The sequence below is a fragment of the Prinia subflava genome, chromosome 2 (assembly GCF_021018805.1).
Source record: "Prinia subflava isolate CZ2003 ecotype Zambia chromosome 2, Cam_Psub_1.2, whole genome shotgun sequence".
Lineage (NCBI taxonomy): Eukaryota > Metazoa > Chordata > Aves > Passeriformes > Cisticolidae > Prinia > Prinia subflava.
Genome location: NC_086248.1, coordinates 94,255,129 through 94,274,000, shown reverse-complemented (window position 1 = coordinate 94,274,000; position 18,872 = coordinate 94,255,129). Strand labels below are relative to the sequence as shown.

Here is an 18,872-nt window from a genome sequence, read left to right as displayed (position 1 = left end):
GCATGTCAAAAGCCAGGTTTTCAGGCAAGGTGGTCTTAACAAGTTTTATTTTTTCCCTAATAAAATGCCTAGCTTCCCTCCAGAGCACTATTTATAAATGATAGCTGGAAGCAAGCTAGGGGTAAGTAGAGAGAAGGCAGGCAAATAGCTTTCTTCCTTTCTGTAATCCACGCTCTTCTGATTTAATGCTAAGAAACATAATGCTGAACCTAGCCTGATTGGGGGTCAGAGTTTTCCCTACTTTATAATATCCCCGTTACAGACATTTCAAAATGTACTGTGCAGCTTCACAACTCTGCTTCTTTTTGTCTAACCTGCCAGTTCCAGAGCAGTAATAGTTCTTGTCTGATCCTCTCTAAATAAATAAATAAGTAAGAGCTTTTTTGTTTTGCTGTGATTTACCCTGGCAGAGCATATCAAATGTTAAGCCCTGGTGAAGGCAAGTGCAGCTTTACAATCGCAAGTTGGCTGAACATTTGGTGGTAGTGGCCATCAAACTGGGTTTGACAAAGCTTAATTGGTGCTCCAGCATATTGTCATTTATTTGCAGTGCAGGGAATTTTTGACGACTACAAAGAAATACCCACCCTCACCTTGGCTGGTGATGGGGTTGTTGTGATCGGCAAAGGCAAATGATTCATTTATGCTGAAGGAACAAGGCTGCCTTTCAGACATTCATCGATTTTAAATTAAAAAGTAACTGCTGTGTTCTACATGAAGGGTGACAACAATAACAAAGTAGTCCTTACTTAGTGTTATTTGTTGCAGCTCCATTCCCTGTGCCTGGAGGAAAAGTGGGGAGACCCCAGTACCATAATCTTACAGATCAATAATCTAGATATCTCAATGTAGTGTAACAGATAATCAATTCTGGTAAAATAACTCAAATGCTACTCACTGCTACTGCTGTGGCTCAGGTCCTCAGGTTCAATTGCCTGACTTTATTAATTTTTATCTTTCATCCTGCTTGTGTTCCTGGATACTTTCTCCCTCTTTCATTCAGAAAACAAGAGTTTCAGACTTTAAAACATATTATTTATCCCACGATTATTCTGGATGTTTGATACCAGTGTTAAAGACTGAGTTGTTCGTGATCAAACATCTCAAATGTCTTCTCGCTAATTACTGTTTCCCCAAATTGTATTTAAATATTCATTTTCTTCATCATACAAACAGTTTTGAAAAGTTTGCACTTCTTGATTTCTTTCTGATTTCAGAACTGACAATTGTCATCCTGTTAGTTTACTAGTTCAACTGTGTTGAGTTTCTGGATATTATAATAGGATAATAAATCCAAATTTCATGTTGGAATTGCATGGAAAATGTGTCTTAAAACAAAGGGAAGAGGTGTTGAAATAAGGGTTCACTAGGTGAAGCTAGAGTGCACTTCTCTGTGAAACGTAAGTTTCTTGGAATATTTTATTATTTAAATATAAGCACTGCGGTACTTGTTAATCTACTGTATCTTTTTAGAAGAAATATGCAGAGGATTGTCATCTTACTCATCAAGGCATTGTTGTCATTCTTTTACATTATTGAGTAGATGTGAGGTCTCTCAGCAGTATATGACCATTTGTTATTCATTTAGAAGTAGCCCAGCTTTAAAAAGTTTATAAATGCTGTAAAGGGTAAGTCATATATGCACACTGAAACCAGATCCCATGAGTGACAGTGTTACTATGATGCAGTGGATTGTCAGATGCAATTGTCAGCTTGTAACTTTACCAAAAATCACTACATTTATGTGGTAAGGAACACATTTCTCAGTTACATTTATAGATACATATTAAAATTGTGCAGTTCAGAAATTACTGCTTTTTTTCCCCCTTCTGTTCTGATTCTTTCAAAAAAATATTTCAGGTACATATATTCAATTCTGCAGGCATTGTATATTACTTTAAGAAAAATAATAACTGTAATTATCCTTTGAGATTCTATTCCATAAGTCAACACTTGAAAATTCTGAATTTACCGTTTTCTGTGGTACTGACTTCCAATAGCTGGGTTTCATGCAATAATTTGCTTGTTTGCCATCTTCTGCATCTCCATCAATTTTCCAGTCTCCTAGTGCAAGCTCATAATCGTTCAAGAAGCCTGCCAGGTACTGTGTTTCTCTGGTATTCTCACAGCTTGCCAGTGAATTAGAAGAGGATAAATTGTTATGCTAAAGTTTATTTCATGCACCTTTGAAGAGTTTACTGATTCGTGTTTTCTCATTCATTTTTCATCTTACTAAAAAAATTGATAATATTTTCCATGTAATAAATACTGCTCTGACAGTCAAGCATTACCAGCCAATTGATAACCTACAAACAGTATTGTGATCTCTTTAGATAATTAATCTTCGCTATTTTCCTGTCAGGAGCAACAGTGTTTTTGTTTTATGTTGAGCTAGAAAGATTGCCAGTTTTGAAAATTAAAAAGCATTCCCTTTATATTTATATTTATTCATTCCAGTAACAATTTATGATGCTGCTTTTAGATACTGAGCACTTGTCAACAAACATAATTATGTTTCGATATAAACAAGATTGGTGGCTTGACTGTGCAGCTTCATCTTGGTTGAGAATGTTTTGATATAGGTTCAGATTATACAAGCTGTGTATTTATGTGGCAGTTTTCTTCCTTTGTTAATAGTTTTCTCCTATAATTACTTGCAGGCAAACCAGTGTACATTTAGGATCGTTGTGCATGGGAGACATCAAGCGGAGAAGGAAAGCTGCTCCCCTGCCAGGACCCACAGGTAACCAATTTCCCTGGGACAGAGCACAAACCACAAGATGTTAAATCTCTAAATACAAAGCAGTAGGTCAGTGACCTGGGGAAAAGCTTGATAAATTCAGTAACTTCCCGTATAACTTCAGATATCTTCTATCCTTATTTATTATAAAGATTAAGAAATAGATAGGTTCCCTCCATTCTTCCACAATCATTGCCAATTTCCAGTCCTTTGTCGCACAGCACTTCTTTAAAGATAATAAATTATTTTTCATATACTGAGACAGAAAAGATTACTGCTTATGTCTCTTCAAACATTACAAAAAAGAGACCTGAGACATCTTGTTTTCTGTACATGAATGCTCTAAATACCCTGCACAATAAAGTTAGGATGTGAATTCTTAGGTAAACAATTGAGAATGTGGTGATAAAGCTGTGAAACACAGCTTTAAAATTAGTACTCTAGATTAAACAGGAAGCACTTGCAAACACATTTCTGAAAGATTTTTACAGATGCGAGGTCACAACCATTGGTTGCATTTTGCTGATGTCACAGCTGTGAAATGACTTTTTCAATAGTTAGCAGTGATTTATAGGACTCCCATCAGTTTGTTGTATTAATTATATATGTCCATACTGGAAGGATTATGTTGTATGTGTGCCCATGTGAGCCTTTATATATATTTCTAATACAGAAATCGGATTGCATGTCCTAGTCATACATAAATTACTGCAGCAACATTTGCAACACAGAATTTTCAAATATATTTCAAGTAGATGTCTTTAGAGAAGCCTAATGCTTGTATTCTAACTGAATTCCCCCTCCTGAAACTTCTTTGTTTCAAACCTCAGTGGTAGAAACAGACCAGAAATACTATTAAAAATGCTATAAAAGCACCTTAGTGGCAGCAGTATGAAAAAAAGAGATTCTATGGGTCAGCTTCTAAGACTCTGAACATATGTGAACCGAGAAGGAAAAATACTTAATGGCTGAAGAGAGAATAATGTAATTATTTCTACAAGGTGATTTTCACTTCACAACTTTCAAGTACTAGAGGATGTCATTTTGTTCTGAGAGGTTATCAAGTATCGTGAAATTAATTTTATTATTCGCTTTACCTTGGACTTCCAGCGTTCAGAATTTTATTTTACAAGCTGGCTCCTCTGTATAACTTTGCAAAGCCAATATTTTGATACTAAGGCAAATATGTGGTCATTCAATGTTATGTGTCCATGAACTCACGGTTTTAGAAATTGTTTTGCCCCAAAGTTTGTCTTTATATGAAGAACAACAGAGCATAATGGTGGATAAAGGTATCATATGGGGTACCTTTTAACTGATGTGCCTTCTTTGCTTTTCAAGTTCAAGGTAATTTTTTAATTTCGTTGTGATCAGGAGGATTGAGAAATTTTTTTGTGGAAAAAACTTGAAAAATTTAGAAAAGTTGTTTATCTACACTTCATCCTTGTGAGTTTTTAAGCAAATAGAACCTTTGGTGAACATTGAATAAGCTTGTACCTATGTGTAGGTAATGTATAGCATTCTAGAGGTTAATGCAGTTTTCTCCAGGGCTGACCTTCCTACAGCTAAATTATTGTTTATCCATCACAGGCCTTTTTTTTGTCAGTGTTCCATATGATTTTATGAAAGAAACAGGGTTTTCTTTTAGAATGAACGTACATTTGGAAATTTGGATTAAAATAAGAGATCGCTTATCTGATTGTTCTTCTTTTGGTAGTTTACTCAGCTAAGATATGGGACTAGATGGGCTTGATTTTATGTAGAAGAATTTATGAACTTCTTTCTTGAAAGAAAAAAAGGACAGAAGTTGTTTACATGAACAGAAGCTGGAAATGAAAAAAGCATTCTCCTAATAATTGCTCATATTTAATATCATGGTGAAACCTAAAAGGCTGTCCATAAATGACTTATTTACTGCAAGTGTTTTCTTTATATGGACTGCAAATTTGCAAAGTTTCGTCTGACTCAATGTGTTAGTATTTTCTAAATTCTCATCTGCATTTGGAAAAAAGTACATTGGTAAATTAACTCTTGTGAAAATGTGCACGGTGCTGAAAATGGTCATTTATGCCTTTATGTCTGGTAGCACTGATGAGAACGACTGGGGATCCTAAGGAGGTATCGAAACACGTTCCCTGCGTTTGAGTCTCACAAGGGTAGCACCTGCTACTTTCAGACACCTTACAAAGCCACAGACTTCTGTAGCAAGCAGTGTGATTGGTTAAACATTTATTAATTGTGACAAGAACACCCAATTTATTTCAGTACTCCAGCTTATTTACTGCTCTTTCACCTTTGTATTTTGTATTGAAAAAGTAAAATGAATATTGATAGAGTTGGATATTGATTTCTAAATTTATAGCCCGTTCTCAGCCTGCAGTCAAAGTCACATACCAATAGGTTTGTGTATATTAGTAACAAAGGATGTAGCTTTACTTGTACAGCATTGAGAAACTATTGAAGCAAGAAACTTTGAGCAGCACAGAGCATTTTATAGTTTCAAAAATGTCATTTGTAAAGGTGAAGAAAAGATGTGTTGAATAGCGGTGAAGAAAATGGGAGATAATATAGGCATGGATGGTTAGGAACTGACATTACTGATACAAGAGTGTCATATTCTGTCTTTTTTCCTAGGATAAATTTTCTATTTTGTGGATATTTCATATATCCCATATGTGTATTGTTGAACCTAGGTAGTTAATTAATCAACAAAAAACTACTAGTAAAAACGTGTTACTTTCCACAATTGAAGTATGAGGTGTGGTACATTTTAAATACTCTTTTGCATGACTTCTTCCATGAAACCAGTATTATTCCAATCATTCTGTTCTCATGTGAGAACCGGTCATTCTCAGTGACCTTCTGCTCCCTCTGACTACCTGAGTGGTAGAGCTATTTCATGTGACACCCTGACATATTTCACTGCAGCAATACAGTGCTCTCAAGTTTCTATAAGGACCTCTTAGACAAGCTAATCCATTGTCATGGAAATAGCCCTACCAATACTGGATCCAGTTTAATAAAAATTATAATAAAATAGCAACAATAATAAAAAATGTGCTAGAGAAAGCTTAGTCTTTGCAAGGTAATGTTACTACTTGAAACACATGTACTGGGAATTTTTGCAGTAATTTCAGTCTTAGATTATCTAGTTCAAGTCTCATATCAAACCAGTAGGTGCTACAGAATTTTAGATACCATACATTGAATATGCATTTATCGCAGTTCCTTTCTAATTGAGTCTTCTGTACAAGATTTTTGATTTTTATCATCTCCTGTTAAATCCCTGAGATATTTTAGATTTTTTTTAATAACAAATCTGAGTCTTAACTGTTGGGAAAAAAAATCATCAAATTCTGCTTCACATCTCATATTTGTATGCCTTGTAAATAGTCATTTATATCTATTTCAAAACAGTCTTTTTACTCTTGTATTGGATAGTGTGGTTTACAGTTTGGAGCAGTGTTAAAACCAATTAAAAGAAAGCTATTTTGTATTTAAAATTTAGAAAATGTTTATATAAAATAGATAAATTACTATGCATGTAATGGGCACTTTAATACTTACCTTTTGCAAAAACAAATTTCAGGTGTCATATTCTTTACCTAGTTGCATGTTGCATGCACATGCTACACTTCAGGCTGGTCCTGATTGAAATGACTAAGTTAAAAGTCTCATTTTAAAGAATGTGTTTTAATGAAAAATATGACAGTTTCTTAATTACAGCAGAAATACTGAGCACTGCTATAATGCCATCATGACTCACTTTAACAAGGTAATCAAAAGGGTACATGTTTTCATTCCTTTTTAAAAATTGCCAATGGAACAGCTAAGCAAACTATTTTGCTGATGCTTAATATGTCAGTGATTAAAAATCAGACCTGAATATCTGCAGAACCAAAATGATGATTTGAAAAAGATTGTGATTACAGTGTGATAGCAGAGGTGGCTGAGGCTAAGTTTGTGGTGAAGGTCAACTTAGCGCGATAGTTTCAGAGGAAAGGTAAACTTTGGGTACTTGGATTAACTGACCGTAAATTTCCAAAACTCTAGGTAAACTCTTATAAGCCTGTTTTCTTTTTAACTTGATTCACTGTTTTTCTGTCTACCAAATGTACAACTCTATAGGCAGAAATCCCTTGTCATAGGGCAGTACAACATTGGCATGTTGTGAATCCTTTCTGTTACTGCATTGCACCATTTCTTACCCTTAGTCTGCCAAAGTCCTTCCTGGCACACACTTCATGCCTGCTTGGTTGTCCAGCCCAAGGACACTCGTTTTTCTTTGGTTGGTATCTGCAGCAAGTTAAATTTTAGGGACTTCTTTCTGTTTCTTTGTTTCTTCTACCATATTGTCTCACTAAACTGAAAGTTGAAAGATTGCAGAGTGCCATCTAGTATTGAAAGCTGCTGTCCCTTCATAGCAAAAGGCTTCCTGCATTGAGCTCAAGGTGGCTGATTCAGGGAAGGCATCTTAGATATAAGCACCAGAGTTCAGAAAGTTCAGCAACAAACTTCAGAAGACCTGCAATTCAACCAGAACAAGCTTGTCTTGGAAAATCGCTGATGGGTTTCTTGTGATCTGGAGAGAAGACAATATTCTACAGGCTGTACACACAGCCACTATAAAGTCAAGAGGAAACATTCAGATTGATCAAGATGGCTGTACCTGTCTTTCCTAAGTGCTGCTGTCTTCTGAAATGTGGAACCTGCAAAAATAATTCCCTGAATTATTCTGGGAGTCTTTCCTAAGATAGCTGTTTCTGGTTATGGAAACCATTCAAATTGCCTCTACTGGGAGCTGAACTTCATGGTCCTTACGGGTCCCTTCCAACCTGAGATGTTCTATGGTTCTATGGATTTTTTGGCTTCACTTTCAAGAACCATGAACCAGCTTACCAGAGAGTATAACCAGTGAGAGCACCCTTAATACAGTGGAAATTTGGGGAGGAAATGGCTAAACCAGGGATTATTTTCAAGTTTCAAAGGTATGGACTTGAGGACTAGCTTTGAGTGAAGCAGAGATGTCAGTAGGGAGACTCATCCTCAAGGGCAGTTATGTGTTCTGCAAGTACTGCACATTGTCTGCCAGATATTATAAATAAAGTGGTTCCCCATAGAGAGGGGCCACCTCCTTTTTATGTGCAGTTTGCTAGAACCATCTCCTTCCTCAGATGGGCAAATGGATGTCCTGTAGTTTCCCTAGAACTCAGCAATAAAAGAAGTACTTGATATTTCTGTCAGTCAGTTTTAGGCTGGTAATTCCCAAAGATTTTGGTTAAAACACAGATGGTTTAGCAGTTAAAATGTGTAGTTTTTCCTCAGTCAGCATAACTTCTTATCCCAGTTGTCCACAACAACCTCTTAGTTGCTGGAGACTAGTTTTTCTTTCTCTTGAGGGAATAGGAAGCACTGCTGCAAACAGTCCCTGGTAGAGGTTATGCAAAAACCACTTTTCTTAAAGGTTCTTCAGTATATGATTCACTTTTTGAATAAGAAAGGAGGTCTGTGCATAAACCTGATAGCCTTATGCAGAAGGTTTTGGCACTTCAGAGGAATAAAAATACCTGTTTACCATGTGAGAAAATAAAATTCATTGATCAGGTTTCCAGTGCAGGCAAGATTTCTGTCTTTATGTAAAAGTTTTGCAATTGGTGTGAAAACTCCCAATTCTAGTTGTACCTACTCTGGATTTCACAAAGAAAATTTTTGCTTTGGATTTCCCCTGGGTTTTGTTGTAAGACTGCAAGCCTTTCTGTAAAAGTGAGGGAATGTGTATCAGATAAAATTCCTTTTGCTGAATTTTGAGGGGTTTAAACAGAACTTTAAAATGCTTTTTCTAAAGTGCCATCCTGTGACAATGTTTCTGTCATCAAGGACAAGGTGTAAAACAAAGACCTTCTTTGGGCTGAAGTGAAAACAGTCTTGAGTATTCAAGTGAGGTGTACAGAGAGAGACAGATTTATCCCTTACAGAGGGATAAGTGGCAATCTAAAAATACCAACTCCTCCAACCAATTTTATAGCAGCAGACTGAATGGGCATGAAGTTTCACTCCACACATAGTGTAATCCAATAAAGAATGGAAGGAGCAGAGCACCTGCAAATCCAATTCCAGGTGATCTGTATTTCTGGATAACCAGTTGTACCCAGAATTCAGTGTCATGATCTTCATTGGTGTGTGAATTTATGTTTATATATTCAGGAGAGTTGAAAATAGATTTAAATCTAGAGTCTGTGGTTCAAGATAGGGTGTGTTTACCCAGGCCACATTTAATACCCCTTGGATTGGGTAGTAGGAATGAAACTATGGCAGTGCAGACATCAACGAAACTCTGCTATGGATACAGGGTAAATACAGAGGCTTCCAGCACCTGCTGAAGTCATAGCTGTGTCCTCTCTGCTATTCTTACCTCTGTTAGCTAGAATGAAATTCAATGCAAGCAGACTCACCTGAATATAATAGTTCTAAGGTTATTCTTTTAACAGTCTTAGATAGCTCAGTATGAGGGATGTAAAATGCTGGTGAAATAATCCAGTCTCAAATATTAGCTAAATAATTTTCATAGCATTCTCATAGCTGAGTTGTTTTAGTTTTGATTTGGTGTTTTGTGTTTTTTAAGTAGATACACAGCCATATGTACTGAATTTTGAAAACCACTGTGGGTACTGAGTTATAAAATCACCATACAGCTGTTGGCTGTGCTTCTGAAGCTGTGTCTGTGCAATTACCCAAAACAATTTTAAGAACATAAACATCTAGGCAGTCTGATTCCCTTTTTGCTAGTGAGAGAGAGCTGACATAAAAAAATAGACTACAGCAATGTGTTATTCTGATTACTTTCCTTGTGTATCGGGATCCATCCCTACGGGTCTGAGCTCATCTGTCTGGTGAGGAGTCAGAAAAGAAAAAGAATAGATGAAATATTAAATGCTTTCAGAAAATGAGGGGGAAAGTGCACCAGCTTTTAAAGAGAATCAGCATGTATCATTTCTGCTTCCATTGGCTGTTTATCCAACATCAATACAACACTTTAGGAGCCAAATTACTAAACAAGCTGCCAATTAGGCTTGCAGTCAGCTGGATAGATTAGTGGCTAAGAGAGGCAGATATAAGATTTTCATCTCTTGAGCCAATTACGCAAGTGAATTACCATCCACAATGCTTCTTGGAAGATTTGAGGTAGAAAGACTGACTCTGCTGTGATAGACATAAGTGAGATCCAGGGTAGGGGGTAAGGGTTAGCAGGCCATGTATTGCAAAAATTACCCAAGCAAAAAGAGATCCTTCTAGGAAAGGATTTAAAGGATTTAAGGCTGCTGGGAGCGATAGAAGAGGAAATAATAGTTGTGGTATGCTCTGCGAAGGCATTGCTGTTCTGCTCACAACTCTTAATCATACAAAAGAAAGATGAAAGGGCAAGACTGTATTTATGTACAGTGTCATTTTCTCAGAACTGTTTAAAACCCCACTTTTTTAACATCAGAAATAGTTCGGTGGCCAGAGATGAAATTACTTTGCTATGCCTTCATTTGTTTCTTACAGCTTGAGGCGGTTGAGAGGGGAAAAAAAGAAACACAACAAAAAACCCACACATTTTCTTAAACAAGGGTTATCTGAGAGCTTGATCCCAGCTGTATTCTGGTTTTATTCAGCCCAATATTAGCCAAACATGCTTGATGTTAGTCTTAGCCAGCAATTGGACCATAGAAATAAATATTGTCACAATAGTGGTTTATGAGGTCACAGCTCCTTTATTATTCTATAATAAATGATAACTTCAATGGTGAGCTTTGAATTTGTAGTAGCATTTTGCAAATGAAATGGGTCTGTCAGATCAAAACTGTTCATAGGCTCATTTGTTTCCTGCTGACAATGTTGTACACTGGTGTAACATTGTTTCTTAAATATGAAGCAAATTTAAAAGCTGAACTTTTGCAAGCTGCTGTATCCAAAAATGATTAAACAGATGTGGAGCCTGCAGCAGCATTAGACCTCTGATCTGATTTTAGCTTACAGATGGAATTAAATTAATTCATGGCAATCACTGTAAAATCAAGGGTATGGCACTGAATGCTAGTGTACTGTTTAACCAGGACATACCTGTCTCAACAGCTGTTAAGACAAAATTACATACTTTTATTTTTCACTGAAACCTGCCTTTAATGCCATCATAAGTATTATACCAAAATTAAACAAATGTGATGAGATTTTTGCTTTCCACTTTCCAGTTTTGTCGCTTACTACTCACAGATTTCATATTCCATGTATGTAAGGTCATATGCATAAAAAATGTAGACTTTGAAGTGTGTCTATTCATATACACAAAGATTTGAGGATTGGCCTTTTTTCTTTCAGCTGGCAGCATTGCAGGGAGAAGGAACATAAGCTGAGGGTATTTTACAGTGCTGTCTTTTCAAACAAGTTACTGTACCTTAATGTTTGCTCCTCCCTCCCATAATGGCAGCCACTTCTACATGCAGACTACTCATCTGGTAGATCAGCAACCAATTGTTAGGACTGCTAAAAACATTTTCAGTCTGTAGGAAAGAAAGGTGTACTGCACAGGAGAGTCCTACAAATTATTAGTGCAGAGACATCCTTGTAACTTCTGGAAACCTCATACAGCAATAAAATTAGAAAAACATATCTCTACCCTTTTTTTTGTTTTGGTTTTTTGTGTGGGTGTTTTGGGTTTTTTTTTTTTTTTGTAATCTGATTCTGCGTAGTTATTTTTTGTGGGACAGCACAATGGGTTGGTTTTGCTCTTGCTCCTGGGTGGGTCAAGACTGAACACATCCCAGAGGTAGCACAGCCCTTTTCAAGGCCACGTGCTTGGACCATTCTCTCTAACAGGCCCTACTGGCTAGTCCAAGAAGTGCCAGAGGCATGAATTAAAAACTGAACTTGAAGATGAATATTGCAAGGACAATTACTGCTTTTAATTAGAAAATAAAAGCCCAAAGCACAGGAATGGGGGTCAGGGGAATAGCACACAGTGTAACATGATTTTTAAGAGCTCTCTCCCGTCATGCAGTCTATCAGCAATGCAAATGTTGGGGTTTTTTTCCAAACTGCTGATTGCACATGAAATGGAGGAAGAGGGCAGTGCCGGTATCTGTATTCTTTGGAGTCAAGTAAAATATGTTGCATTACAGGTAAATTTTTCAAGTGATGGGTAAAATATTGCAGGACTGTTAAAGGCAGATATAGATAGTATTCATATAAAAACTGACTATACTACAGTAGAATGGCTTGGGTATATTTAATATATTTGACATTTCAAATAAAAGCAATCTGTATTCACCTCATTTACGAGAAGGAGTAACTAGTCAATTAGTAATATAAGCAAGATGGGCGGGGGTTTGGTTTCGCTGTATTCTTGCTGCAGTACAAAGATTCCAAACATATTATCCTTTGGACAGTGTATCTTGTTTGATTGTTTGCCCAAAAGTGGGTTGGGAAACCAAGTTTATGGTGGCTTCTCTTTTCTTTCTTTTTCTCTTTTCTCCTTGTTTTTTTAATCTGATGATATACAAGAGTAAAACAGGGCTCTTACGGAAAGCTTGTGTTTTAATAGGAGATAGGAAAGTATACAGTGGAGGGAAAAATAGTTATCATATACACATTCTAGAAGTACTTATATGTCTTTAAAAATAAATTATTCCAATTATCCTATCATGGAAAAATAACACTGAACTGCTTCAAAAGGTATCAAAAATAGAAGCATCAGTTTACTAAATAATGTGTGAGGGTACAGAGTGTTCTTTCATGTATCTTCTTTATGAGGTTCATCTGGCTGTCTCAGCAATGGAAATCCATGTAGAAAGGTGCATCTGTTACAGGAAGAGGTCTGTGGGTTTTTCCCCTGAATAGACTAAAACAAAAAAGCTGTTTACATTGTCTCAGGCTATGCCTTGCATACTGTTCCAGCAGCACTGCTGCCTCTGCCTAGGCAGCATTTTGAATGGTTTCATGTTTTCAGTTTTTAGGTGTCATAAAATAGACTTGTGCCTGCTCTTTCCTGCTTGGCAAGTCTGTTGGATTTCTCTCCCCCTTGGAGTTTTCCCCTTAATTGTTCCACAAACATTTACTGGAATGATTCTTCGTTTCTTACCATCGCTTTTTACAAAAAGTGGACCAAAACACACGTCCAGGGTTTTACCTGTGAGGCTTACCAGAACTTCTGTTGAACAGTACCCTTTTTTCTTTCCCCTTTTTTTTTTTTGAGATAGAAAATATAACTGAGAAGGTTGTAAAGCCTGTGTTGTGTATGCCAGTCAGTGCCAGGGACTCATTTGTATGAAAATTGCCTCTGCCTGTGGGGGCCTGAAAAGAAAGGAAGTTGTGGACGTTGAATTTTGTGCTGGTCAGTTCAAGAGGAATCCTCTTGGGGACTGGAGGCTGCTGACTTAAAAGCCTTTATTTTAAGCCTAGCATTAAGCATAGCTTCAAACCAGTATTAAAGGATGCCTTCCCTCAGTGCCCTCCTTTTTTCCTTTGACTCAGGAACTGAGAGACTAAAAAGCAGTCTGTCTTTTTTGTAGCCAGTGATTTACTGAATATGAACAGATCTATAGTGGATAATGCTGGAGTACTGTAAGTTCATCATCACAATCATCATGAGGTTTTTAATGTGTGCCTCTCATTTTGAATTTCTGTCTGTATGCAGTTCCCACTATGGGACCTTGCTTTTTGTGGGTGTGATAAATGAGGCTTTTTAGAAGCTCATGTTCAACTTTTTTGTGTTCTTATTTAGTAAGTTAATGTAATGATAAGACAGCTGCTTGTCAATGGTAAATTCTTGGCTGAAGATACTATGGTCTCCAAAAACTCAAACTCAAAGTCTTCTACTACAGTATTTTTCAAAAGTAGCAGGCAGAATAAATAAGTAGAAAATTAAACAGATAGTTTTGCAGCTATCTGTTGGCAGATTGAGGGGATTTTTTATTCTGTTGTTGAGGCAGGGAGATGTTGAATAATACTGAAAACAAAATCCAGCCACGTGCAACTGTCTGTGTTCAAAAATATCATCCCTTTTTAAAATTGTTTGTGTGGTGGAAGTTGATAATTTTAACGCAGATTCTTGAAATAAATATCCCTTCTGCAAGATACTTATATTTAGAGGGCTTACCCATGCACTGTCTCCAAACTCTGACTTGGGAAGTTTGGTTGATGAAAGGGAAAAAAGCAGCTTTGTTATTTTGACTTCATTTTTTTTTAATGATGCATTCATGAAAAAAAAACACCCTTTCTTATAAAAAAATTAATCTGTTATCCTAATATATACTAACACTTGCAATGTTGGTGCTCTTTTCTGTGGTATGTATGCAGCTTTTCTCAAAGACCTCAATGCTAAGAAGAGAGTGTAAACAACACTTAGTAAATTTGAAAACACCAAAAATAACCTTGGACATATCAAACATCACAATGTTCAATAAAAGAGAAACTGAGTAAAGGTGTTGCTGAATGTCAGAGTGGTTGACCACCTGCCTGTACTGTTTCTGTAACAGCTATAATTGCTTAATCAGAACTTATTCATTGCTTTTCTTGAAGGAGATCATTGATAAATATTACTAAGAAGAGCGTGGTGGTGATGTTACTATGATGTGTCTCTTCTTAGTAACTGTATAGGACTAGAAATTTATGTGATCTTGACAATGTACTGGTAGACATCTGCTGGTGATTTATATTCTTTGAGGCTGATGTGAAATCCACTGTATTGGAATATAATATGACAATATGTGTCACATGTGAAAACTGAATGAATTTTCAAAAGCATTAAAAATAAAAGCATAAGACTGCGTTATTTAGAATCATATGCAGTCAAGAGGTCAACATGTGCAAAGACAGCCTGTTCTAGAAACCTGTTAGATGAATTAGGAGAATAAGAAGGTTTAAAGCTTTAGGAGAGATTATCCTGCTCTTCTCCACATGGCAGGCAGTGCTGATTGATGCTGTGTATTTCTTTAATCTCAGGGTTTGTAGGTGAAAACACCCAACCAATCCCAGAAAACAACATTGGAAACAGAATGCTTCAGAGCATGGGCTGGACCCCAGGCACGGGCCTCGGACCGGACGGCAAAGGGATAGCAGAGCCCATCCGAGCCATCCAGAGACCCAAAGGACTTGGACTTGGATTTAGCTGACAGAGATGAAAATAAAGCTCAAAATTACTAAAAAAAAAAAAGAAAAAAAAAAAAGGAAAAATGGCAAACATGTTGTTGTGATTGGCAAATCCAGTTTTTCTTCTCTAGAAAGATGGCTGAAGCTTCACACGAGCTCCACCAGCTGCAAGGTACAGCCGCAGTGACGGAACCGGCATTCGAGTCTAACTTCATAATGGTGCTAAAATGTACAAAAACTTATCCTTTTTTATTTTCAGTGGTCTTAAGGTTTGTATTAAGCATAAAATTCAGTATACTCACTTTTTTGTAAGAGCTTCTGACACAGCAGGTTTTAGTATGTAAGTAAACTTTTGTTTTGTAAGTATAATTTCATCTCAAGAGCCTTGATAAGATTTGTTGAGGAAAATAGAACTTTTTACAGCTATTGTGGCTTCCCCCTTTTCAGGCAAAGTTTCCAAACCTGATTTTTATAGTGTTTAATAATATTTGAGTATAAGCTGTCATTATGGCCATAATGCATACATGTTTGCCACTGGAAGGTGATACAGTATGCAATTTTATCTAAGAGCATGAAAAACAGCTTTGTTGTCATAGGAATGCTGTTCCAATGCCATTTTCTGGCAATGTATTACTGTCTTCCACATTCAAGCTGAAAAATAATGCTTTTATATTTGGTTTTACATATATAAAATTATCCTTCCTGAGCAAATATTTTTCAAAGTTAAAGTTTAATATGACTTTGGCTTTCCCTTCATATTAATAATCCTGAGTGTTGCCACATTTAAGAACAGTTTGAGCTTTGAAACAGGAAATTGTATTTTAGGAATGGCTGTGTTTCAGTGTTTATTCTGGGGTTTGGCACATTTTAAACAATGCAGTGTTCAACATGGTGTTAACGTTTGGGTTGTGACCGTGCTGTTGCCAATGAGCCACAACCTTTAAGGATCATGAACAGAGAAAAAGGGCAACGAGAAGCAGGATTAGGATGGAGGAAAGGAAGGAAAAAGATACTTTGATGGCATCTCACAAATCTAAGCTAGCAATTTAAAATCAAGAGGGATCATTAAGTGTTTTAATCAGTATCCTAATGTATCTAATGTCAGCAGAAGCAATTTCATTAAGCACCAACCAATCAAGCTCCTAGGGTACTTATTAGTCTGCAGGATAAAACAAATTCCACTTTAAAATTAAATGATATGGCTGAAGGAAACTGTTTTTCAGATGGACTAAGGAGAAAATCCTGCCCCTCTCACCACCCATGCCTGTAGTAGCTGGCAATATTTACCCTCGCTGCAGAGGGAACAGGATTTGATGCTCCAGTCTTTTTTTCTTCAAGAGGAGGATCTCCCTTCCACAGCTCCCAAGTTGCAGAGAAAAATACTTAGTTCCAGATGCTTGCAAAAATATTTCTTTAGGATAAAAAGAGCACAGCTTTTTCCATGCGACTGTGAAATAAAGTGATTAATTTTAAGATGTGTTTTTATTACTTTCCTTTTTCTCTCAGCTTCACCCATTTTTCCAGGAAAATAGTAACAGGAAGAGGAAAACCAGCAGCATTATAGCATTAAATTTGCTTAAAAGGAATGTTCATACTTTCCAGTGGGATTACTGTCAGTTTGGGGACGTTGTTTCACCGTACCACCATAGTGTAGAGATTACAGATTAGTACCTGCAGTTGTTTTTGTTATAGTTGAATGCACTTGTTCTCTGAGTTTCAGGAAGACTGTTTGTTGTTGAACTACTTTATATGACTGTGTGGTTTGACTTTTTAAAATTATAAGAAATTTTAAACAGAATTGGGATTTATACAGCAAAACATACACTTTTTATTGTAAGATTCTGCGGCATAACATAATGTGAGTTTGCTACTTCAAATATCTCTTGCACAACTGAACTTGGTTAAATACATTCCATATCCAAAGAATTTCAAGGCCGCATACTTGCAAAGGGCCAAGAGCTTGGAATTCTGCAGCTGGCAGAGGTGCCCACTTGTGTGTTACTCCAAATAATGCATTTCTGTGGCCTGCACCTGTTCTGTCAGTGCCATGTGCTCCTGCGAGTGAGTGAACTCTGACAACCTCCTTGTTTTGTACACCGCAATCAGAAATCCCTTTAAATCATTTTCAGCATGTGATTTACAAAAGTGAATCTATTAAGATCTGTTTGTTGTAGCTCTCTCTGCAAAACTGTGGAGGAATACTCAGTCTGTTAAAATTCCTCAGTTTGCTTTAGCTCCAACACCTGCACGTCTTGGACTGGAAGTACAGCACCTATAACACTTCCTTGAAGCATTTCTGTGCAATTTACCGTAGCAGGAGTTTTTCAAGAAATAAGTGTAGAGCTCCAAAAGTACTTGAAAGTGTTTCCTGTTTTTAAAAGGTAGGAGGAAAATAATGAATACATGTTGAGGGAAAACATCTTTAGGTCATTCAGCTCTTTTTTCATGCATTCCTACAGGCGCAGTAAAGCAGCCAGCCTAGTAGACAGTCATAATGGAAGAACTATGTAATCAGATTGAAAATCTTACCATTTTTTGTTTTAAATCAGCCTTTTAGTGAGAATCTATTAGACATTAAGATTAGTTAAAGTGGTTTTGAGATAGAGATAGATACACTTTGTTTTCCCCAGGTATTATCAATAGATGCCACAGCTGACAGTACTCTTTATCTGTTAGAAGCTGTAGAACAAAGTGATTTATTAGGATATTTTAATGTAGTGTTTTGAGATATTTTTTGTGCAGTAAAATTTCGATTCAGACTCACACTGTGATTTCATTTTCATTTTTCCACATCTCACAAGAGTGGTTTTAAAGATACTCCAGTAGTGTGAGTAGTCCACACAGTTAAATCTAGCATTAAAAAACAAAACAAAAATTAATTACAGGGTTTTTTCTTTTTTTGAAGCCATTGCGATGTTATTTGGCTTTGAAACAGGTCAAAATACTTGGATTTACTGTTTGTTTTTCAGATCCTTCCTATGTCTAACCTGCAATCATATTATGATACCTGCTATAAAGCTGGCACACATTATTTTAAAATACATATACAAGTTTTTTCAGATAATAATTCTTTATGCCTGTGACACTGAAGTTTTTTGCCTACATAAATAAATATGGGATCATCTTGTATCTAGAAGTTGTCACCCATCACATGGTTTTTTGCCAGATTCTTTCCATTTGAGTATTTGAATCAGTAGCTCAGCTGTTACCATAATATTCTTCCTCTGAAGAATGTTTAGTGAAGAGACGTTGCCTGTTATCAGCACTGCGTTTTGCTACGTGTTCCATGGTGTCTCAAAGTTCTGTGAATTGAGCCATTAACTGTTAATAAATGAAACCCATGAGCAGTATCTTATTTCTAAATAAATATTTGTCAAAGTCAGAGAAGCGTTATCGATATGCTTGTTTTAACAAGTTTGTCCCTGCATTTGTCTTTCTGCAATTAGGTCAATAATGGGTGTAGAACAGCAGTAAATAGCTAAATAATATGTATAGAGCGCTTTGCTTTAACAACACAAGTGCAAGATGAAATAAAATAAATAGACTCAATTCTTCATGGGCTTTGTATGTTCTTTTCTTTAAACTGCCCTTTTCAGTAGTGTTGTTACTGCACAGGTGAGTACAAAAATGTGCTGCTTCTGGAAATATAATTAAAGTGGCTAATGTCATGTACCAAACAAATGCCTATTATGTTAAGCTATTACAGTGCCTTTTATGTACCTTTTTACTAGTACTTCTTTCCTAGGTTATTATTATCCTGCTGGCGAGGTTACACCACAGCGTCAGGAAATGCCTCGTTTATGATGTTTGCAGTACTTCTGTTATCATATTCTTCTAAGACTTCTAAATACGAGTTCCCTTCACTCCTTAGGTATGTGTGTAGTTTGATAACTGTGACAGGGCCTTGTGCTTTCTCTTCAAACAATTCTCCAGAATTGTTCCTCCAAGGAAAACTCACACAACCTTTGTTTTATTTTCCTTCTCCCCTTGTTCCCAAGGCACTTTC

General features: G+C 36.5%; 1 protein-coding gene across 1 annotated transcript in view; it reads left to right on the top strand.

Annotated features, from left to right (window-relative positions):
- GPATCH2 (G-patch domain containing 2) overlaps positions 1–18,422 on the top strand; it is a 116,145-nt gene extending 97,723 nt beyond the window's left edge. The window contains exons 9-10 of the mRNA XM_063391055.1: positions 2,661–2,743; positions 14,720–18,422. Coding sequence (XP_063247125.1) covers positions 2,661–2,743; positions 14,720–14,889 — 253 coding nt within the window. The 3' untranslated portion in view covers positions 14,890–18,422. The remainder of the gene's footprint in view (positions 1–2,660; positions 2,744–14,719) is intronic.
- Positions 18,423–18,872: the final 450 nt, after the last annotated feature.